Source organism: Miscanthus floridulus, chromosome 3 (assembly GCF_019320115.1).
Source record: "Miscanthus floridulus cultivar M001 chromosome 3, ASM1932011v1, whole genome shotgun sequence".
Taxonomy (NCBI): Eukaryota; Viridiplantae; Streptophyta; class Magnoliopsida; order Poales; family Poaceae; genus Miscanthus; species Miscanthus floridulus.
In genome coordinates this window covers 108,271,676-108,295,388 of record NC_089582.1, presented here as the reverse complement: position 1 = coordinate 108,295,388, position 23,713 = coordinate 108,271,676, and the positions used below count along the sequence as shown (strand labels likewise).

The 23,713-nt window shown below is 48.3% G+C and overlaps 4 protein-coding genes and 1 pseudogene across 5 annotated transcripts; 2 read left to right on the top strand and 3 right to left on the bottom strand.

Annotated features, from left to right (window-relative positions):
* Positions 1 to 1,673: 1,673 nt before the first annotated feature.
* Positions 1,674 to 5,709, top strand: LOC136546408 (peroxidase 17-like). Its single transcript, XM_066538389.1, has 3 exons — positions 1,674 to 2,088; positions 2,215 to 2,406; positions 4,905 to 5,709. Exons 1-3 carry the CDS (start codon positions 1,858 to 1,860, stop codon positions 5,502 to 5,504), a joined length of 1,023 nt encoding a protein of 340 aa, XP_066394486.1. The 5' UTR covers positions 1,674 to 1,857; the 3' UTR covers positions 5,505 to 5,709.
* A 1,588-nt stretch (positions 5,710 to 7,297) lies between these two features.
* On the bottom strand, positions 7,298 to 9,126 carry LOC136546406 (plant cysteine oxidase 1-like). Its single transcript, XM_066538388.1, has 4 exons — positions 8,598 to 9,126; positions 8,312 to 8,481; positions 8,076 to 8,220; positions 7,298 to 7,589 (listed from the first exon to the last, which is right to left on the bottom strand). Exons 1-4 carry the CDS (start codon positions 8,716 to 8,718, stop codon positions 7,315 to 7,317), a joined length of 711 nt encoding a protein of 236 aa, XP_066394485.1. The 5' UTR covers positions 8,719 to 9,126; the 3' UTR covers positions 7,298 to 7,314.
* A 2,180-nt stretch (positions 9,127 to 11,306) lies between these two features.
* Positions 11,307 to 17,100, bottom strand: LOC136542046 (uncharacterized). Of its 2 annotated transcripts, XM_066534290.1 has the most exons (9): positions 16,551 to 17,095; positions 15,435 to 15,641; positions 15,070 to 15,309; positions 14,422 to 14,488; positions 14,195 to 14,341; positions 13,973 to 14,064; positions 13,210 to 13,383; positions 12,987 to 13,123; positions 11,307 to 11,939 (listed from the first exon to the last, which is right to left on the bottom strand). In XM_066534290.1, the coding sequence occupies exons 1-9, from the start codon at positions 17,058 to 17,060 to the stop codon at positions 11,744 to 11,746; spliced, it is 1,770 nt and encodes a 589-aa protein (XP_066390387.1). In that variant the 5' UTR covers positions 17,061 to 17,095; the 3' UTR covers positions 11,307 to 11,743. The 2 variants fall into 2 exon arrangements, with proteins under 2 accessions (XP_066390387.1, XP_066390388.1); XM_066534291.1 differs by lacking the exons at positions 11,307 to 11,939; positions 12,987 to 13,123 and having other exon boundaries at positions 13,241 to 13,383; positions 13,969 to 14,064; positions 16,551 to 17,100.
* Positions 17,101 to 17,799: 699 nt separating this feature from the next.
* Positions 17,800 to 21,514, top strand: LOC136544194 (uncharacterized; annotated as a pseudogene).
* A 445-nt stretch (positions 21,515 to 21,959) lies between these two features.
* LOC136544193 (uncharacterized) lies at positions 21,960 to 22,400 on the bottom strand. Its single transcript, XM_066536434.1, has one exon. It carries the CDS (start codon positions 22,398 to 22,400, stop codon positions 21,960 to 21,962), a length of 441 nt encoding a protein of 146 aa, XP_066392531.1.
* Between the last annotated feature and the right edge of the window lie 1,313 nt (positions 22,401 to 23,713).

The following is a 23,713-nucleotide window of genomic DNA, read 5'->3' as shown; positions in this document are numbered from 1 at the left end:
GGGCATAGGAATTACAAAGCAAATGCAAGCTTTCATTAAGCTAAAAACACAAGCCTTTGGCTTTTATAATATCACGCAAAGCGTGTGTGAACAGCCCCTTCACGGCTTCACAAAAGCCCTAAAGGGGCTCGGAGGCTCCTGTCGGGTTCATAAACTCAGGGTCCCTAATGGACTCGCTTCCCTATAAAACTCATTCCAGCAGGCGGCACAGCGACAACACGCGCCATGGCTGGCCCAGGTACACAACGACAGGCCAAGACCACATATCCAGTCCCTGATCGACACCTCCGAGCAGGAGATCTGGTCGGAACCCCGACTAGAAGGCCTGGTCGTGGTGGGACCGCAGTCTGACTCCGATCCCCTTTCTACGACCGAGGATACGCTGAACCTCTGCTCGCTGCTCTTTTCTGACCGATACGGTCGGGGCCAACTGGGAATGACCGACCGAGGATGCCCTCTCGGTGTGGACCCGAGGAGCAGGCGAAGCAGATAAGGTAAGGCGCTCAAGTCAACCGCAATACCGAGGATCGTACCCTACCATGTCCTGCGCACCTACAGGACGGTGTCGTCGGGCTATGTCAGGCGAACACTGTACAACCTGCTAGATGCGTCAGAGCATGAACAATATTGTGGGCGCCGACGTTTACCGTACCAGGCGAACACTGTACAGCCTGCTAGACGCGTCAGAGCATGGACAATATTGTGGACGCCGACGTTTACCGTACCAGATGAACACTGTGCAGCCATCTAGATACAACAGAGCATGAACATTAAGGTGGGCGATGACGGCGTAAACAGTATGGCGGGCGACGGTGGCCATCCCGTACCCGATGGTGTAGGCAAAAAGACTAGGCAGTGCCCGTATTCACTCTCTCTTTCTCTCTGACTTGTAAGGTCATCACCTTCAACTATAAAGGGGAATACGCTCTCTCCTAACTCCTAAAACACAACGGCTCAACAGCTCTAGAACTCGACAGCTACACAGAACTCGACAGCTATACAGTCTACATGCTCTCAACAGCTGATAAGCTCGGACACACAGAGTATATGCTTCAATACTTAGCGCACGTTTGAATATCCGTCACTCTCTTCCACTCGGTTTTTGAGTCCGACCGGGCCTCAAACATCCCCTTCTCATTCCTTACTCGTTTGTAATCTCACAACAAACTTCGAGCATTTGGGCTCAGGAATAAAGTCACCGACCGACTGAAACTGAATGTAGGGCACGTTGTCTGAACCCGTAGAAATCATATGTCATCACATGTTAGACCATATTCGATCACCGCGCATGACAAAGCTAAAAAAAATATTTACGTGTGGACGACGTTCCGCACCGACACCCACCAACGTGAACACTGTGCGTGACCGAAGCCGTCGCGCCCGGCCGGCGCGTTCTAGTGGCGTATACAGTGTGGTGGTGTAGGAAGGAACGGCGCCTGGCGCACCCGACGCGAGCCGACCCGGCCGGCCGCCCGATGGAGGCTGGCGCCCGTGCTCACGCCGTCCGCCCACCACTGGCCACGGCTCCCCGTGCCGCGCACGGCCCCCGCGCCCTCCTCCCCAACCCCGTGCTGACTGTTATTAAAAAAAACGTGCTGACAGCTCATTGGCCTCCCCGCCTGTAGCCAGCGGCCAGCCCTCCCTTTTTATGAACACAACAACTACCCGCCGCCCTGGCCTCGCGAGTTGGACGCTACTAGTACGGTGCCAAACAGCCGAGCAGAGCAGAGCAGAGGGCGAAGTGCAGTGCGGTGCAGTGTGACCCGTCTCGTCTCGGAACAGACGCGGACCACCAGAGCGTGGCGTCCTCGCCCCACCCCTCCCTCTCTCTCTCTCTCTCTCTCTCTCTCTCTATCCATGGCGGTCCCCCGCGGGTGCCTCCCCCTGGTCGCCGTCGTCGCCGTGTTCCTCGCGTTCCTCTGCTGCCGCGGCGAGGCGGCGGTGAGGGAGCTCAAGGTCGGGTACTACGCCGAGACGTGCCCGGAGGCCGAGGACATCGTCCGCGAGACCATGGCGCGCGCGCGCGCACGCGAGGCCCGCAGCGTCGCCTCCGTCATGCGCCTCCAGTTCCACGACTGCTTCGTCAACGTGAGACGCATCTGATCTCGCTCCGGTTGCACTACAACGTGGCTTTCCTTCCGTCCGCAGCCGATCTGACGCGATGGGTTCATTCTCTCTGTTTTTCCTTCCCGGTGGCGGCGGGGGCGGCTGCAGGGGTGCGACGGCTCGGTGCTGATGGACGCCACGCCGACGATGCCCGGCGAGAAGGACGCGCTGTCCAACATCGATTCCCTGCGCTCGTTCGAGGTCGTCGACGAGATCAAGGAGGCGCTGGAGGAGCGCTGCCCCGGCGTGGTCTCCTGCGCCGACATCGTCATCATGGCCGCCCGCGACGCCGTCGTCCTGGTACGCGCCTCCCCTCGCACCCTGCAGAGATCCATTGCTCTATTCACTTCGCCGCCTCGCCGGATATATGCGATGCCGATGCCCATGCCGTTTCTCTTAATCTCTTACTGCGGCCTGCCGTTTGCCGTGCGAAACCCAGCGTTCGCTTCCGCTTTGTCTGCCGTTTCCGGTCAAATCCGCGTCCCTTTGTCTGCCGTTTGCACTCCAGAACCCAGCGTTTCGCTGCCTGGCGTTTCCAGTGCAGAACTCGGCGTTGATCGTGTTCCCACAGCATTCAGTTTCAGGATCCACCGTGAATAAGGGACAAGAGAAGAAATATCAATTTGGAAAGTTTTTTCACGATTTGGTTTTACCACAACGGCAGCGCTGCGCGCACGGGTGCTTCGTGTCGTGCTGCTCGACAACCAAGGCGACGTGTGCCGCACAAGGCCTTTGCACCACTAGCCTCGTGTCGCGTTCTTCGGAACGCCTTTCGTGCCACTAGTCTCGCGTCGCGTTGGGCTTCCAAGTCCTGGGGAACGTTCAAGTGCGTACAAAATGGGCATTCGAGGATTGTCCGCAAGTATCGTTGGTGCCACCCCCATCACTTTGCGTGTGGGCACCACGAGTCCACGACCAAGCATGCATCGTTCCGTTTTACTATAGTACAATCTTTATCAATCTACAGTATGCTCCTACTGGTTTTTATAGGAAAAATCAATTGATGCTTTCAAAATTTACACCAAAAACATTTGATGTGCAAATTGGCGGACCGGTTCACAATCATTTGCCTAGCACTGACCATGTTGCCTGGCGATGCATGAACGGTGCACATCCCATTCCCAGCTAGGTGCTCCCTGTAACCGCCGCCGCGGCGGCGGGCATGGGGCGCACATGCAGGACTGGCATCACGCGCCTAACCCGTCTCCGCTCGCGTCGCGTGCACCTCACACCACCTCCCTCCCTCATGGCCATTGGCAGACTGCAGACAGGGGGAGAGCGCCGGAGACCCAGACGGCCAGACCAGACCCGGGGAACGGCACGGTCACCAAACCAGCCGGGAAAGGCCAGGCCCGATCCGCCGCGCGCACGACACGAGAATGTTGCTAGGCTTCGGCGTTTAGCGCGGACAACCCGTCGTACCGGGCCCCGCGGGTGCGGCCACTGGCGCCGCGAATGGCAAAGCTGCCGGCCCTTCCGTCGCCGAGGTGGGGATTCTGTTTCTCCCAGATTGGGCGATGATGATGGGGACGAGATTTCCCGTGGAACAGAAGTACTTTTCGCGTGCTTTCCCTTGGTCCTCACGAAGGTTCGAATCGCGGCGTGGAAACAAGCGACGATGCCCATGCGCCCATGCCCCTTGTGGCTCCCAGGCTGGGACGCTGGGTGTACTACGACTTTGCTCTTCTTGTTCCCTTGGCGAGTAGACAGTCGACAGGTGGTTCAACGGGATTGATTGGTGCAGGAGATATCATAGTATAGTACTTAGCTTTTTTTTTTTTTGAGTATCCGTCTTTTTTTTGAGAAAATGGTCGTAGTATACATCTTGTTCGGTTGGCTGGTTCATATCGTTGCTGGTTCGTGAAGAAGTACTGCTGGCTGGTTTGTGTGAGAGAAAAATACTGTTCTGGCTGGAAATTTACGATCGTTTACGACAAGCCACGGCCAAACGAACATGCTGATAATTAACTTTTTTATTTTGAGTGGACGTAGTATATTTAGACCTTATTTAAATCCAGGGTGTAAAGTTTTGAGGTGTCACATCGGATGTCGCATGAGGTGGGTATGAGTTGTTTCGGATACTAATAAAAAATAAATTACAGAATCCGTCGGTAATCCGCGAGACGAATTTATTAAGCCTAATTAATCTATCATTAGCACATGTGTCACTGTAGCACCACATTATCAAATCATGGAGTAATTAGGCTTAAAAGATTTATCTCGCAAAGTAGTCACAATTTGTATAATTAGTTATTTTTTAATCTATATTTAATATTTTATATATGTGTCTAAACATTCGGTGGGATATAGAGTAAACTTTAGGGAGTAACTAAGGCCTGCTGAAAGCCTTAGTTGGGTGTGGCACGCTATGGGCGGTGGGCCTGTACGCTCCTGGTACTCTGGTAGTCGTGCACTCTTATTTTGTTTCGAATTTTTTTGCGAGGCAAAGAAAAGCGAGATCATAAGAATGCTGCGCCATCCATCACCATTATTGTCAGTAAATAGTTTGCATTGGCTTACTATATATAATGTTGGGCCTACCCCTCCATCAAAAAAGATACAAAAGTCTCGATATATTAAACAATCTTAAATTTAACTAAGTTTATAAAAAATAAGAGATATTAATATTATATCTTCAAATAGATTTATTATAAAAAAAATGTGAATAATCTAGTGCGTACTAGTTATTGCTCATTATAAATATTTTTTTTTGTATGTGTGTATTCAAACTTGAGACTGTTGGATCAGGTCGTTTGACTTCATCTGACTCTTCCATTTGTTTTGATCTGTCGTCACAGACCGGTGGGCCCAACTGGGAGGTGCGGCTCGGGCGCGACGACAGCCTGACGGCGAGCCAGGAGGACTCGGACAACATCATGCCGAGCCCGCGCGCCAACGCGAGCGCGCTCATCCGCCTCTTCGCGGGGCTCAACCTCAGCGTCACCGACCTCGTCGCGCTCTCGGGCTCGCACTCCATCGGCGAGGCCCGCTGCTTCTCCATCGTCTTCCGCCTCTACAACCAGTCCGGATCCGGCCGCCCCGACCCCCACATGGACGCCGCCTACCGCCGCGCGCTCGACGCGCTCTGCCCCAAGGGCGGCGACGAGGAGGTCACGGGAGGCCTGGACGCCACCCCGCGCGTCTTCGACAACCAGTACTTCAAGGACCTCGTCGCGCTCCGCGGCTTCCTCAACTCCGACCAGACGCTCTTCTCTGACAACGCCAGGACCCGCCGCGTTGTCAAGCGGTTCAGCGAGGACCAGGACGCCTTCTTCAGGGCCTTCATCGAGGGGATGATCAAGATGGGGGAGCTGCAAAACCCCAGGAAAGGGGAGATACGGCGCAACTGCCGCGTTGCTAACTGCTCGCCGGTGGCGTCCCGAGTCGTCGACATCTGAGCTCCGGTGAGGGTGGTGATTCAGAAGAGATCGAGCCCTGATATATGGTACTAATATGTTGACATGCATTGTTTTTTGGTCGTGTGTAACAGTGTAAGTTTTGCGCCTACCTATGGTCGTGGTGCCTGAGCTGCGCTCATTGCTGATGTGGGAAATAATTGAGACATTGCCTATAATATGATGACGGTAGCTTAGCCAAAAGTTACATCATGTGTTTAGCTTATTCTGCTGATCAATTTGATTAAAACACAGGGCACGAGCATGATTGCATACAGTAATCCTATTGGTATAACTCTTGGAAACAAAATGATATATATAAGTATAAATAGGAAATGTTTGGTGAAGTGTGGCAAACTTGAGCAACGAACCAAACAAGCCCTTAAGAAAGGAGTAAAGCTAACTTGAATTTTTTTTCCAGTCAAGAAGTGCCACGTGTTCTTCTTTTCCAACTCCGGTGGGCTTAGAAGGATTGCTATGGGAGAAAGCTGGCTCAACGATGGTGGTGGGCGTAGGGGTGGCCTGGGGCGAGGCCATGGTGGCACTACCAGCCGGGCAGTTGGGTGGAGCAAGGGCAGGGGCATGACGGAGATTGCCTAGTGACCTCCACCGGGTTAGCATGGCGGCGATTGAAGGCGGCAGCGAAGGCTATGAGGCACCACCAGAGCCGGGGGGGGGGGGGGGGGGGGGGGGACACGATGGTGGTGGTGGAGCTCCGCTTGAGATGAAGATGGAGGAGAGGAGACACATCCTATGAATTTTAGAGTCGGGTCATGGTGGAGGGTGATGGATTCGGGGGCGGGGGAGCCACCGGAACCGGGCTAGTAGGAGGCGGAGGCGAAGGCGGTGGGGCAAGCGACTCGTTCAAGACTCGAGATCGGGGTTGGGCACAAACACGTGGAGAGGAAGAAGAAAGGGAAAAGATTAAGTGAAGAGAGGAGATTTGATCTAGACCCTCCATTTTATATCTAATATTAGCATCTCCATGAGTACCCTATTTTCCTTCCTAATCCTTGGTTTTAAGCAAGATGAGAAAAAAACATCTCTTCAACAACTCCTAATCCATGCTCCTAAAATTTACACACTTGGAAAACCCTCCCCCGTTGCGCGTAACTTTGCGCGTAGTAGCGGCGCGGATCCCGTGCGTATCAATGAATCTAAAGGTGGAAGGGTGTGGGAAAGAATAAGAAGTTAGAAAGGGTTCCTGATACAAATATACGAGAGAGAAAGAATATATAAAAGTGGTTACAATAATTTAGAAATAGCATAGAATTTTCGATGTAAAATTGTCTTCTATCTTTTAGGAGTGGATTATTAGAAACTCTCGGAGATGACCTTCTTTTTTCCTACCAATACCTTTTTAGTAGTTGCAAAACTACATGTTTTTGGGAGAAAAAAATAGGATACTCTCAGAGATGCTTTAAGAGTAAAAAAAAGTGATGGTTATCCTTGGATCACCCAATTGCTATCTAGACAGATTCAAACAAAGACAAATCTCAGAATGAACTGCGGAGTGGAAATGTATTTACAAGCAAAAGACACGACACACAATGTCACAATGCATTCTCCAGAGATACACAACTTGCACGTTGCCACTTCAGAAAAAAACAGTGAGCTATCTAGCCATCATCATACAAGTCCATACCTACCGCGAGCTCGGGCCCTACATATGGGGCGCCTACAACACGAAAATCCTCAGGCAGGCATGCCTCTTCCAGTACTGCGAAACCTGAACAGAATAAAGATGGTATCATCGTCGTCACTCCTTTGGAGACTTGTACGGCTTAGCAAAAACAGGAGGCGAAAGAAATCGTTACGGTATTATCGACATAAAAATAAAAGGGTCTGGCATACATGATACATATGCATGTAGGTGCGTACCTGGGAGAGCAGGAATAGGGGTGTCGGAGAAATAGGTGGACGGGCGCCCAAGGTCCTCCGCGTACGGCGGCGCGAGCACGTCGAGGAGAGCGCACGGCGTGACGGCAGTGAGGGCGTGGATGTTGCCGCCGCTCCGGGGGAACAGCACCGACGCCTTGCACGGCGCCTCCCGGAGCTCGTCCACCGCCACCACCTTGGCTAAACCGCCTGCATGCATGAACTCAACTTATCAGTGTGCCTAGCCTAGCACGTCAAATAGCTCACTTGGTTTATCCATCTCTTTCACTATATTTTTCATTCTTTCTTTATTTATTCTACACACCCTGTCACCCTTATCCCAAAACAGGGCGGACTTTTGGATTGAGCAGTGGAATACCGTCACGTACTTTCTTTTCGTAGTAGAATAATAACGTCAGATACACAGAATACTACTAGCTGTGCAGTTGTTTCGTGAGCTCGTAACCGCAACCAGCAGGAGCGCCAGCTGCACAGCTCTGCATTTTTCCACAGCCCATGGCTTACGCCGTTTCATGTTGGGATCCCTTTCATGTTTCATGCCGAGTCACGAAAACTTTGCAGGCTTGCGTAAGTATCCTGAGACTTTTATACCTGTCTTATTATCGATATGTACAATGACAAACTCAACTGGCCAAGAGAAGCCGAATTCGAAGCGAGGCAGCACGCTAGCCTTACCCTTTCTTGGGCCGGAGCACGGCGCGGTGACCCAGTCGTACGAGCTGACGCGCATGGAGCCGTAGAGCAACTTGCTCAGCACCGCCATCTGCGGGTGGTCGTGCAGCGGCATCGTCGCGCCCGCCGGGAAGCAGAACACGCCTATCTGCAAAACACCAGCGCCACCCGGCCGGGCTGAAACCATCAGACAGGCAGGCCATCTTCATCTTCTGAAGAAGAAAAACGGACGCGCGTACCGAGAAATCGTCGCACTCGTGGATGTGCACGTAGGTGATCCGCGTGAACGCCCGCGCCGAGAGAAACCGCCGCCCCCGCGGGCTCCTCTCGTCGTCCGAAGAGGAGGAGAAGGACCTCTCTCCATCTCCGCCGCCGGCGTCGATCCCGACGTCGGCCGCCTTCATCCCGTCTGCGTGCGAGGAACAAAATACTGACGGAATGCTCATGTGGCCTGTGGCCATACCCCGATGGAGACCCAAGACGCGACGGCGACGCACGACTGCACGATGAGGTCGTGAGACGTACCGAGGATGTCCTGCAGCCACCCGATCTGCGTGAGCGTCGGGAGCCCTCCGCCCGTCCACGGCGAGAACACGGCGCCGCACGCGTCGTACAGCCGCTGCACCTCGCTCCGGTCACCGTCCATGGCGTGCGCTGTCAGCCTGTCACCGCCGGACCCTTATGTCACGAGGAGGGCGCGTGTGTACCGAGGCTGCGAGAAGAGAGAATTCAAGGGTAGGGGGCCGTAGGGGGAAGTACGTTTACCGGCGGTACAAACCGTGGGCTACGCTGGCTTTACAAGGGGCAAGCGCCCAGCTGGCTCCCTTGCGTGCCGACGCGCGTGCGTGCACCGCTTGCTCGCGGCTACCATAAGCATCTGCCGTCTGCCGAGTGCCCGTGTGGATTCATGCGGACACCGTCACGAAACTACACACAAAACAACTGGCATAGGCGAAGCTTTTGGCCGCTTCAAGTCCGGACACGGTCTATTTTCCATGTGAGGTATCTGCGGTCAATAATTACTGAAAATATGGTTAAAGTAAACTGTCTTACATTCGGTTCAGAATGATCTTGATACAGTCATACCAGAGAATTTTGTACCGTTGGAGCTGGGAACTGCAAGAGCCCACCACATGGCAAGCGGGAAAACACCGAAACTGGGATTCTGAATTCAACTACCATCGTCATAGAATTGGCACACAGGTTGTAAACTTTGGCATCTATATAGCTTCATTTCACTCATGACTCATTTATCCACATTAAGGGCCTGTTTGAAACAGAGGAACGAAAAATACAGGAATCGGAGAAAACAGATGAATAGAAAAAGAATAAAGGTGTAAAACAGATGATTGAAAAACATAAGAATTTTATAGGAATATGTGTTTAGAACGCGGGAACATAACTGATATAGGAATTTTAGAGTTAGCTGAAAATGCTTTAAATTAAAATTAATAGTAAATATTTTTTCTTTTTACAAATCTAGTACGTACTCCCTCTGCCCCAAAAATTATGACGTTCTAGCCTTGAATCTTTGTCCCGCAAAGAGAGTCGATGGGCTACCATGCCACCACAGCTAGGCAGGTCGCTCCACCTGTAACGATTAAAAGCTTCATGTATGCACCAACAGCTAGTGTACGATTTGAAATGACTGAGAGTCGCTGGTTTCAGGCCCCACAGCTTCATGGCAATCCTTAGATTATGCTGAAATTTGATTTATGCTGATGCTTATATTGATTTATTATTAAAAAAATTATTATTCGCTTACTAAAAAAGTAATGCTAAAGTCGTGCAGCAGAACAGGACCAACCGGAGCATTGCTGTCCTCTGTGACCAGTAATAGGGGGGGCATGTAGGCTCATTTTGCATCTTCCTTGGTACTAAGGATGAAAACGATACGGAAATATCCCGTACCGAATCGCATCGTTTTCTACATTTAATCCGATCGAATTCGTATTTTCGGACAAATTCGAATTCGGTTCGAAATTCGAACCACCAAATTCAAAATCAGAACGAAAACGGTTTAGACATTTTTTCAACCGTTTTCTACTTTTCTACTTTTAATTCGGAATATCCCGAATTCGAAATTCGGTTTGAACCAAATTTGGCCCACTACAAGTCGAACCTTAGAAAAATTATATCTTTTTCATACAATCTCGGATAAAGATGATTTTTATATGAAAATTATAGCTCTCGACGAGATTTACAACTTTTTAGTTCTTAGTTTTTTCATTTGATGTCTTGAAGATGTTCAAAAAAATTAAACAAAGTCAGTGATATATTAATCGCGTACAAGCGCTTGTTGCCTTAAAAAAAATCATATCTTTCTTATATCGTGTCGAATGGATATACTTTTTAAGAAAGTTGTAGGACTTGTTAATTATTATGTACTTGTTAATTGTTATGCACTTGGTCCTACGGGTCAATATTCCGTATTGATTTTTCGTATACCGACCGTGTTCGACATAATTCCGCTCGAATTAGTTTGTTTTCGAAATTTTTGATATTCCGTAAGTTCATGTTCGTTTTCGTGTCCGGCTTTACCACTTTCGTTTTCGTTTTCGTATTCAAATGAAGAAGTAGAAAACGGTTTAGAGATTTTCCGACCGTTTCCGACCGTTTTCATCACAACTTTGCTACTCCCACCCACGCCTAAAACGTCTCTTTTAACGGGACGAGTATATATCAAATAAAAGCATGGAAGAGGGCCCCACAAGTAGCGTATGAAGAACTGTAGCTCTGAATGACAACTCTACAAGCTTGATCAGTGCTCGGGCACGTAGCCACACACGCGCTAGCGCTGCAGGAAAATTTCCATTAGCTGATTCTTTGGTTCCTCCAAGAGTACAGGCTTCTTCGCCGTTCCGGAGGAAAGTTTGGTGCTCGTTCCCGTATTCCAAACGCTTCTACAGTAAAAAACTATAGAAACTGCATTCCTCTCAGCCTGTTCGGGAGGCCGTAAACGATCGTGGATTATTTACTGCTGGCTGGTTTAGTGTGAGAGAAAAACACTGTTCCTGGCTGAAAATTTATGATCGTTTACGAGCGAGCGAACTGTTTCTCCTATGTTCTTTCTGTGAACCAAACAGGGCCTAACTGGATGATACTGTACCTGGTCGAACTTTAGGCACGTTCTGATTACCAATCCATGAAACTGACACCGGAAAGAAAGAACTGGCAGACCGAACGAGGTTGAGCAATTTTGAACCAGAACAACAAACAATTACAAAAGTTGGGAGCACGAGGCAAACGTAGTGCAATGAAGGTTGGATATCGTAAACTGCCGTAAAATATGCTGAGCTAACCAAGCCCTACAAAACAATCTGCCTTCCAGAGTACTTAAAAACGCCTCTTCCAGCTTACAAACCGTCCTCCCCAAGACAACAACCCAAAAAAAAAAAAAAATCGGAGACAAGGCTACATGCCTACAATGCCTAGAGCAAATTAGAAACACCTAACCAAACTTGTACAGACGCTCCACGGAGATGAAGCAGCAGGTCAAAATTCTTCATATCGCCATTCAGTTCACACCAAACTTCTGCAGCAGCTGCTAGTTGGTGCTGAGTCATTGCTCCGTTGGCTGTATAAATGCAAAACAATCAACAAATTGCTGGACTATATCTACCACGGAGGTATCTACAGAAGGCATGAGTTATGGTTATTGCTGCTGATCATCATTTCTTGTTGCGTGTGGAGTCCCGGAAGTTAAACCGATCGCTGACGACAAGGTTTTCTGCGAGCGAAAGGATAGGAGTTCTGATGGCTTCTGCATTTGGAGAGACTGACTCTGGAAGACTGGGTAGGCAGGTCGGTAGATGTTCGTGCTCATCTGAGTGGAAATAGAAGAGCACTGCTCGATAGAAAATAAACCTGCAATGGGAAAAATAATTAGCGAGCACAGGGCATAATTCCAAATGGTTCATACTGCAGGAAAAATAGAACTAAATATTCAAATCAATTGTATCAATGGATTTTCAAGAAACGTGAAGTCAGAGAATGTCATATGTTCAATCATATATTACCCAAAGGCACCCTGTCCTTTACGAAGGGAAGATAAACTTCTCAAAAAACATACTCCCTCCGTTCCAAATTATAAGTCGCTTTGATTTTTTTGGTTCATCCATTTTGCTATGTATCTAGGCATATTATTATATCTAGATGATATCTAGATGCATAGCAAAATGAGTGTACCAAAAAGTCAAAGCGACTTATAATTTGGAACAGAGGGAGTAACAGTCAAGAACAAATCAAATAAAATTTGTACTACTTTTTCAGCATCATATTTTCCCAGAACATAATCATTTTGCTGGCATCATAAGTTTGTTAGAACTTTTTAACATCGCCCGTAAGGTTGTTGATGAAGGAAAGACAAATTTATAACAGCCCTTCTTTCCCCTAACATGCATAGTTAATGGTTACTAACTCCTACACAACCCTGAACATGTCAGTACCAAGCATCTAATGGACCATTACTTGCTTGGTAGCTACTCTCAATGGGCCTTCTCTTTTGTATACTGCATTTTTAGAGGCAAGTATGTAAAAGAAATATTATAGCGACAATAAACTGGTGCAATTTGCTGGAAATACTATATACAAATTGACAGTCATTTTCAACCTGTTTATGCACATTTCTTTTTCCTTTTTTTTTCTTCTTTTTTCTGGACATACTTTGGAAGGAGTAACCTGACTTGAGGTCCATAAATGGTAGAAATGAGATGGATTGAGGGTTAAACTATACATTTTTTCCTAGCCAAATGAGATGCGAGCAATGTAACAATGTTTTTCTTCATACCTATTATTTAAGAAAATGAAGCCAATACACCCTTTTCCAAGTCACATTGCTAAATTAATGTTAAAGCTAAGTGCCAGATGTCCATATATATAGCTTTGAATGTGGAAAATATATGTATAAGGTACCTGAGAATCAGCCGTCTGAGAAATGGGTCTGGTAAAATTTGCCCCCAGACATTGTTTAACCCAACAGAAGTGCAGAGGATTCCTTCATATTCTTCCAAAGCAGAGAAAAGTATGTTCTCTGCATTTGCGTACGTATCCTGAAAACCAAGCAGCAAAAATCTAACTATAGAAATGATTTTTTTAGGGAATAAGGAATAGTCAACTCCTCAAACAGAGAACATACGGTATCTATGTCAGAAGTTATTCCAGCTAGTTGGCAGAAGGCTTGCATTGGAGCAGTGAGGAAGTATGTAAACTGGCTTCCGTGAGCCGTGGATTCTACTCCAGGCATGGCTGATGATGTCCTGGGAGAAAGTAATAAAGCAGCTGGTTCTCCCTTCTCTGCATTATGTATGGCCTGGCAAATTACACAACCAAATGATAATTTACTCAAAGAATTTTGTTAGGCAGTACTGCTACAGACAGATTGGAGACTTTAAGGATGGGTTCACATGCTAACAAGCAAGTTGGAGTTTTTTTCATGTACAAAAGGAGGCATATATTTCATCTAAACATTGCAAATACAAAAAGAAAGCTCCTTAACAATAATCACGCCCAAGCTCCAACTACAATTCCAGCTTATTCACACAATGCTACAAAATCAGTCCTTAGCTATCCTCTGCTATTACCAGTTAACAAGCTGAAAACCATCTAAAGACATTTTAGATGTTTAAAGATAGATCGAACCAGTAGAACCAGATAACAATAATGCTTAAGAAACCATTGTAAATGCTCGCATTTTTTCCACTAGGAGAGGAGTTCACCTTGAGAACCAAATGAGAACATGCAACCATTAAAATGCAAAAGGAAACAATAGAACATTAACACGTGTGCAGAAAAAAAAAGGGTGGCATGCCAATCTGTTAAATATGTTACTTCAGAAAAGCAAGAGTGCCGATGGTAATGGTTTTCTTCTACAAGCCAAGATTAAGTTCTGACAAACCTGCCTTGAATGCATGGCTATTTTCACTATCAATTACAAGGAACAGTGGATATCTTGTAAATGGAATCAGATCTTCTGGATAAAGATTGTTTGGACCTGAAAGAAAGAAGATAGTGTCAACATAAGCAAGTGCATGGTATGCCATCCTAAAAGAAAGGGATCCACTGATCTAGCCATCCTATAGTAAGTGGACTTTGTTGAAAGAGAACATTGCCATAGAGCTTGCCTCCACTTCCACGGGGACCAAGCCATAGATGATTATCAGAACAGGTATGTGAATTTGGCTTATCAATGGGGAAGGCAGAAGCAACCCTTGCACGAGATGATGAGCTAGAGCCAAGCTTTTGACTAGCAAAACTCTGCTCAGAGGACTCTGACAAGATAATCACAAATCTCAGAAGTGATTGAAAACAAAAGTGCAACATAAATTGAAGTGCCAGAGAAAGAACTAACCTGACGCTGATATATAGATGAGTAAAATGCTATCTTGAGAGAGCTCTTCGCAAATTGTTGCAAGAACCTGTATTGTAATATGGAAATAAGGTTCTGTACAGGGGGGGGGGGGGGGGGGCATCATTTCTCTGATATAATAATATTGTTTCAGGTGAAGCGAAGGCCTAAGTATGAACACACCCAGAACATGCTGAGGCCTGAGGGAATAGGGTCAGGCTGCCAAACCAATGTTGCTGAAGGTGTGCCAGAAAACCACCTCTTTCTTACTACAATATGCTTATGAAGGTATACTTATCCCCTTTCTTTGGTAAAAGCATGTGATTCATGATGAATTGGTACTCTTTCTTATAATTTGAACGCCCCCCCCCCCCCCCCCCCCCCCCCCCCACACACACACACACAACGTATACTTCAGGATAATGGACAAAATCAATCATATTAGCACATACCATTGTCATATTAATGATTTAATGAATAAGAGCATTGGCACACCTTAGCACTAAAACACTAGTGCCATCATTCATGTTTCTGAAAAAATAATTTCTTACAAGGAAGTATGCAATCCTACCAGAAGTTCATGTGCCTACCAATATTAAGCAAAAGATGGACTTTAAAAGAGGAAAAGGAACGATCAGGGTAGCCACATACCGCTAAAAGATGAGCGGCTGTAGGATGATATATGATTGCTTTTTGAGGATTTGAAGGAAGACTTCCATCAGATATTTCTGTTGACAGGTGAATATCAATCAGACCAGAGGGTCCACTCTGATCACTTACAGTGCCATTTTCTGTAAGTTCTTTAGCAGCAATCTGATAAGACCCAGTGGGCTCCCATTCCAAACACTGTAGCATTCTGAATGTATCCAAAGTTAGTTCTGTGAACTTGATCTGCGTTCCACAAAAAAAAGGCTGTGAGAGATATTTTCAACTGTTCAGCACATTATCGTGAAAGACAAATGAAAAATTGGATGAATATTAAAATTATTTTCAACAGGGTAACAGCTATATGTAACCTCATTTCTGCGGTAACTTGTTAGCACAGCTTCCTTCAGTTTCAGCACCCTTTTTGAATGGAATCGTGCAATAGATGCAAGGTTTGATGGATAAGAATCAAACAAGTTGTCATATCTTAGTGATCTAGATCCTTTGTATGCTCCATCAGCCTTCAAAAATCTGCCAAGTTCTTGAAGCACTTGCTTCCATTCCTTGAAGTTTGTTTTCTAAAATGTACAAGGTCACAATGTTGTCATCAGGGTAGAAGTAGATGGTAGTATGCACATATTTATATGAATGAACTGGAATAAAAATTAAGAAACACGCAAACAAACTACAAACATCATAACTTCCAAAATGTCCATCTTTTGTTTAGGATAGAAAATATTCATTATATGAACATCAGGCATATATCTCATTTTCTTCAATTAAGCACTGCAAGCATCAGGTGTTGTTATGTTCCCAACAGTCAATTTCGCTTGAACCATTGTTCTAGTAGCTTCGTTGTTTGTATTCAGAAGCGCCTTGGAATAACCGAACCAGCAGACAAAAACCCATCTGCTGTCTCCAGTTTAGCAGGTAACAAATAGAAACCAAAACAAGCTTCTAGCTGCACCCTGCTGACTCCCGATGCTCCCTGTTTGCCGCTAATCTCCACAATAAAATGCGGCGCTTATTATCTACTGCAACTAGGGTGTGCACAAGGAAGCAAAATCATGACAACAAGTTCAGTAAGACCGGAACACAAAGGAAAATAAAGCCAGGCAGCACCACCAGGCCGTCGATTTCCCACGCCTGGGGTCAGATCAACATGCCTGGGCGGTAGCCCCCAGGCCAGGGTCCAATCCAAACAGCCCCAAAATGCTAACTCATACTGAACAAGCCAATTACGCGAATAGAAAAACCCTGACTGAGAAGCAGATGAACTCAAAATACCCAATGCGGAGGTTCCTCCATCTCAATGAGAATAGAAAAACCTTGCAACATGAATAGAGAAGCAAACTCTTCCCCGCTAAATTAAAAGTAAATCATCTCCTTAGGGCTAAAGGACCCTAAATGTGCAGCCAAAAACACGCCACGTAAATTTCACTCAGGTTCCCCAATTAACAAGAGGGCAAGAGGAGCATGCTTCTTACGGGGTACGCGGCCTTCGTCTCCTCGACGAGCGCACGTAAGCGTCCGGCGAGGTGGTCCACCGCCTCGGGCCGCCGCATCAGCATGGCCACGACGAGGAACCGCGCGATGAACCGAAGCTCCTTGTACCGGATCAGGAGTGCCTGGTGCCGGCTGCTGCCGCCGCCGTCCGCCCCCGCAACCGCGGCGCCAAAGTAGCCGCGGCTGTAGATGGCCTCGTAGAAGACGTAGGCGCCGACGAGCGAGCGCGGCTCGGCGGTGCGGAGGTAGTGCGCGTAGTAGAGCTGGCCGATCCGGGAGGCCACCTCGCCGATCTCCCAGCGGCGGAGGCCGCCAGCGACGAGCTCCCGGCGGCGGTCCTGCTGCAGGCGCCAGAGCCGCGTGTAGGCCTTGAACGCCTTCCGGCTGTGGTGGTCCCCGCCGCCGTAGAGCGGCAGGTCCCGCGCGCGCGCGAACTTGCGGTCCGCCGCCTCGGACAGCGCCTTGAACTCCCGGTACGCGCCGGCGGCCATCGCCGGCGACGAGGGGGTGGGGTGTGTGTGTGTGTGTGTGTGTGTGGGGTGGGGGGGGGGGTGGGGTGGGGGGGGGGGGGGGGTGGGGTGGGGGGGAACGGGAGGCGAGGCTTTAATTCGTCGTTTCCTTGTCCTCCTGCCGATTTGGGCGAATGGGAGGTGGAGGACTGGAGGTGATGGTTGAGAGAGAGAGAGAGAGGAGAGTAAAGATGGCAACGGGACCCGATCCTCGATTCTCCGCGGGGAATTCCCCTATTAGGGGACGGGGATGGAGTCAAATATACCCCCACGGGGATCTAAACGGGGAGAAAACGTTCCCCGTCGGGTTTGGCGGGGACGGGTCTGGGGGAGCATTCCCCGTCCCCGATACCCGCATCCCCGCCCCGTTTATATACAGGCTTTGCTCTCTTTCCTGATGGCCCAACCAGCCCACGAAGGCCCAATGTCTTCTGAGTATATATAACAACAATAACCCTAGTTCTACACCTTTGTGATGATTAATATCCTGCTTCTTGCTATTTAGCTATTTTTGGATTGTGATTCGTGGTGTACTTTAATATTATGTCGATGAACTCATGTGAATGATGATGAATTAACATGAATGGTGATGAACAAATGCGGGGACGGGGATCCCCGACGGGGATTTTTCCCCTCGCGGGGGCGGGGATGGGGGAGAAATCGTCCCCGTGAGCTTTGACGGGGACGGGGACGGGGATTTTTTCTCCCCGCGGGGACGGGGATGGGGAGGCAACCTCCGACGGGGAATTCCCCGTTGCCATCTTTAGAGGAGAGTAATAAAAGGAGGCTTTTAGATGAACGTCGTTTAAAAAGTTTGTAATTATATATAAGTTATTAATAAAATTGATTCATACACAAGTGTTATCATTCTGAACTTCTTTGCTCTTCAAGTCATTCCATCGGTGTTCTGTTTGTTTTTCACCGTTACATGTGGGCCCGGTCAGCATAAATGTCCAAAATACCCTTCTCTCGTCAAGGTCTGGCGTAGACGCTTTCTCAATCTGCTCCAGCATCTCCTGGAGCCATGCCGGCGGACAGCAACTCCCTCGCGCCCCCCGCCGCCGCGTCCCACTGCCCCATCTACGTCATCACGCCACGGTGGTGGGGAGGAGGACTCGGAGGGGGGCCTCGGCTACGTGCTCTCGCTCCCGGCGGCGTGGCTCTCCCTACCCGTCGCCGTCTCCTGCCTGGACGCCACCGTCCGACACAAGGGGCGTAGCCGTCTCCGCCTCCGTGCCCCGCCGTCGGGCTGGTGGGCCTTCAAGCTCCCCGTCGTCCCCGCGCCGAAGGAGGCAAAGAGGCCGGTTCCCCAAGCGGCGGCGGTTAATAATCGGCCCGAGGAGGCCCGTCCCCTTCCCCGTCCCCAGCGCCTGCGCGTGCGCCAGGCCCCGCTCCCCAACCGACACCACACCGCCTTGGCGGCAGAGGAGAGGCCGCCGAAGAGGGCTAGGATGTGCCTGCAGTGCGGTGCGGCGGTGACGCCACAGTGGAGGTCGGGGCCGATGGGGCAGGGCACGCTCTGCAACGCCTGCGGGGTCCGGCTCAAGGCGGCCGGGGCGCTGCGGGGGGCCGGTGCAGCGCCACCCCACGCCGGCGACTGCGAGGACGCCCGCCCGGCCACCACCGCCGGACAGCCCGGTCTCGGAGTCGTCGCCTGACAGCCCGATCTGGGAGCCCGGGTTAGTTCCCGATGTTTACTTGGTGAGGAAGAAGCCTCTGAAGCGGGGGAGACCTCCGCCATGTCCGAGGACGGAACCCACACCGGCGCCCATGCCAGCGGTGTACCTTGTCAAGAAGAAGAAGAAGAAAAAGGCGGCGGCTTCGGTGAGGAAGTCGTGGCGGCCCACGAAGTCAGCGAAGCAGTGTCTGCACTGTGGGTCGTCGTCGACGCCGCAGTGGTGGGAGGGGCCGCAGCACGCTGTGCAACACGTGCGGCGTGCGGTACAGGCAAGGGCGGCTGCTGCCGGAGTACCGGCCGATAGCGAGCCCCACCTTCGAGCCGTCAGAGCACGCCAACAAGCACAGCCAGGTGCTACAGCTCCATCAGGAGCAAAAGAGGTAGAGGCAGAGCCACCACCACCAGCACCCTCTGCCCTTGGAGCAGCACCCTCTGCGATGCCATGGACGTGCTCCAGTTTCCCCCAGCGGTGGCACGTGAAGGAGTACCCGCCGACGCCGCTCCACTAGCCTCTACACCACCCGGTGGTGGACGGCAGCCTTGCCAGCGGCGTTGGGGGCGGCATGGTCGACGCGGCCGCAGATGCAGATGTAGGACACTGTGGCGGCGGCAAGGGAAGTGACCTAAACAACGCGCCAGACCTTGATGAGAGAAGGGTATTTTGGACCTTTTATACTGACTGGGCCCACATATAATGGTGAAAAATGAACAGAACACCGACGTAATGGCTTGGAGAGCAAAGAAGTTCAGAACGATGGCACTCGTGTGCGGTCAATTTTTTTAATGGCTTGTGTGTAATTACAAACTTTTTTAATGGCATCCATGTAAAAGCCTCTAATAAAAGGAGGTGTTAGTTTGTGGTTCGAGAAGGAAGAAGTGATAAAAAGCGAAGTGAGCAGTCGGGAAGTATGAGTACGGGCGTGAGCTGTTTGTTGTACCAAGGACAACTCTGACCAACGTCCAATCCCAACCCTCCTCTTATTGAGGGTTCAAAACACAAAAACAGCTCTTCAACAGGTCTTCTATCAGACCCTGAGGGATGAAGACACTTCATTTCTCTCTCCTCGTCCCCCACATATGAGGGACTCCGATCCATAGCCTCATCCACCAGAGAGGACCAACGGTCGTCTTTCCGCCCCCTAGTTCTTTGAGCCGGTACGTCCCCATCCTCCTCTTCTCGTTTTGGCGACGCCCATGGCCGCCGCTGCTCATGTGCATGCGTAGATCCCTTCTATTGCCGCTGCGCTGTGCACTTGTGCCAAGGCCTGCGGATCTCGCCCCTGCTGCTGCGCCTGCCAAATCAGCCTCCCGCTCGCCCGTGCTTTACGACTTGCTAGAGCTCGCGACCTGCTGCGCAGCCTGCTGGAGCCGCCGTCTGCTCGCGCCCTGTTTGCCGGCCTCCCAGAGTTCACACGTGCTGATGGCCCCTTGGTGCGCGGCCGGCTGCAGGTCGCCCCTTGCTGCGCGGCTAGCTGTAGCTCACTCCTGAATTTGGATTTGTTTAATAGGTGAAGAACAACCCGCTGCAGCTTGCCCCTTGATGCGCTATAGGTGTCAATTAGGCCTTTTTTATTTATTTAATAGCTGGAGAAGGTTATGTAGATTATGCGATTATGAGATGGTCAAAATTTCCAGTAGAACTTATCTCAAATTCATGAGATTTTTAGACCTATTGAGTGTTATCTGATTGTTGTAGACAGATTAAGGTCTTATCATTTAGTTGTTCAAGTTGATTTCTACGTGTTCTTAGAATTATTCAGAGTTGGGTTGATCTGGTCTCAGGCAATGGAGACACCAATGCAGAGTTACGTTGATTTGCTCTCAGGCAATGGGGACACCAATGATCTATCTTTTGATGACTTTAAAGTTGAAACACATGTTGAACAAGTTGCTGAACACTGTACTCCCCTTGAAACCAAGTAAGAAGAGGACTAGAAATTTCATTCCCCAGGAAGACAATATGTTGGTGAAAGCATGGCTAGAAATTAGCTTGGATCCGTTTCAAGGCACTGATCAAACTTGTAGTACCTATTGGAAGTGAATTCATGATTATTATCATGAGCACAAGACTTTTGAGTCCGAGCGTAATATCAGTTCTCTCTCTCACCGTTGGGGTATCATCCATAAAAGTGTTAATAGATTTTGTGAATGGTATACTCAAGTTCAGAATAGAAGAGAAAATGGGCTGATAGAGCAAGATAAGGTAAGTTGTTTAATTCTGTTAATTGATTGGAAATGTATATCTTTTGTGTATGGTAGCCAACACATGTTTCTTGTGCAGATAGAACGAGCAAAGGAATTGTACCAGGAAAAAGATCTAGAGGGGAAACCATTTATTTTCATGCACTATTGGAATAAGCTGCAGCATGAGCAGAAGTGGGCTGATCTAGGTTGTGAGACTTCTCAAAGCTCTCAGAAAAAACACAAGACTTCCTCAACCACAAGTCTAGGGTCATATACACCTAGAACTCATGAAAGTAAGTATGCTGATGAAGAGGACGGACCAAGTCATACATCACCAAGGAAAGGAAGGCCAGATGGTAAGAAGAAGGAGAAAGCACGTAGAGGTAAAAATCCTAACTCTCAAGGAGAAGGCCTTTACATGGAAGCAATGGAAAAATTGTGGGCAAAGAGAGAAAAGGTTGAAGAGATGAGGGAGATTAAGAAAAAAGAGCGTAATGATGAGAGGCTTGTGGTAGAGACTAGAAGGCTTAACATCAAGCAACAAGTAGCGAATAGGAAGCTGGATTTAATGTAACGAGAAATAGTTGAAACAGAGAGAAGATGATGAGAAAGTTATGAACATGGACCTTAATGGTATGAGTGAGCGACAAAAGGTATTTTATAAGACATGGCAGAATGAGATCATTGCTCGACGTTGTGGTGGTGGCAAGTAGAAGCATCGTGTTTATTTGTCTTTTGTGTGTGCACTATAGACTATGTTTATTTAAATCATGTACCCGTATGTTTGTTATCCATGGAACTCTGTAAGAACAATTTGTGCCAAATTTGTGTGCGCAGATGATTGATAAAATAGAAGGTACTCTACTGGTAAGATAGAGGGTACATGACTGATACATGATTGAAGGGTACGTGACTGATACATGATTGAAGGGTACACAACTGATACATGATTGAAAAAAATAGATGGTACAAGACTACGTGGATATGAAGGTTCAGTACCGATACATGTCCAGGTGATGCTACCAGAGGTGCTCGATAAGATCTTGCTGAAGTTGGGTGTGGATTTGCCTATTTGTGATATTGTGATGAGCTTGTAGGAATTCACGGAACTCCCGTGTACGATTATGAACTTCATGTGGAGTAGGTCTCACAAGCTGGCCGACACCCTCGTATTGGACGTCTTTGTCTTCATCTTCACTTCGCTCGTCTTCAACAATCATGTTGTGCATGATGACACAAGCTGTCATTATTTGTCTAAGTGTCACTTTATCCCACATACGAGCTGGTCCACGAACAATGACAAATTGAGCTTGAAGAACCCCAAAAGCCCTTTTCACGTCCTTTCTAACCGCTTCTTGTGCCTTGGCAAAATATTTCTTCTTGTTCTCTTGGGGATTTGTTATGGTCTTCACAAATGTCGTCCATTGAGGGTAGATGCCATCTATAAGGTAGTACCCCATTGTATAATTATTACTGTTAATGGTAAAATTAACTTCTGGGGCATCTCCTTCGGCTAGCCTTGCAAATAGATGGGAACAATAAAGAACATTGATATCATTGTGTGACCCTGGTAAACCAAAAAAAGCATGCCAAATCCAAAGATCATGTGATGCAACAGCTTCGAGTATTATTATAGGCTCGTGCTCATGCCCAATATATTGCCCGCGCCATGGGTTAGGACAATTCTTCCACCTCCAATGCATGCAATCCAAACTCCCAAGCATTCTAGAAAAGCCCCTCCGCTGCCCAATTGCAAGTAATCTACTTATGCCATTCTCATTAGGGGATCTCAGGTACTCCTCTCAAAACACATCAACAACTGTTGTGACAAATCTTCTAAGGCTTTCTATGACAGTACTTTCACCAATACGAATGTATTGATCCATCAAATCAGCTGGTACTCCATAACTAAGCATAAAAAAGCTACATTGATCTTGTGCAATGATGATAACCCGAGACGTCCAACTCTATCTCTTTTCTGCTCAAAGTAATTATCATGTTGCTCTACAGCTTGCACTATGCGAAGGTATAGTGTACGAGACATCCTAAACCTGAGGGACAAATCTAAACTAAGCAAACATGGACATAGGAATGTGGATAAAGAAGGTACACAAAAATTAACAGGTTATTAGCAAACCTGCGCCGAAAGAAAGGTGGCCCGTCGGTTGGATTTTCGGAGAAATAGTCATTGTACAACCTCCAATGTCCACTTTCTCTGTCCCGATGAATGTACTAACGCCTAGGTACAAAACCACCCCATCATGGAGCATGGAGAGCTTGATATTGAGTGTGTGCTTGGTGTAACGCAATAAGGGTTTTCTCAAGAGCATCATCACCATCATCGGATAAAGAAGATGAATCTAGTCGGGAGAGACGACTCATTTTCAGTGGACAAGAAGCAGCACAGTGTCGGAATTGGTTCAGGAAAGGGAATGGCCATACATATATATAGACGGAAAAATATAACCATTGCATATAGAGCAACCGTTTGATTTATAGCCATTGGAAGAGCGATCATTTGATTTATAGCCATCAGAAGAGCAACCATTTGATTTATAGCCGCCAGAAGAGTGTCGGTTCAAATATATAGCTGTTCTAAGACTGACAAATAAAAAAATATAGTTGTAAATTATTTGAAAAAATAATTCCTCAAATATTTAGCCGTACAAAATTGTCATTAACAAATACCCATTTCAATAATACTAACACGGTTTAGATATAAAATGCCGAACTTGATAGTTACAGGTTATGTATAAAATATAGGTGAGAGAAA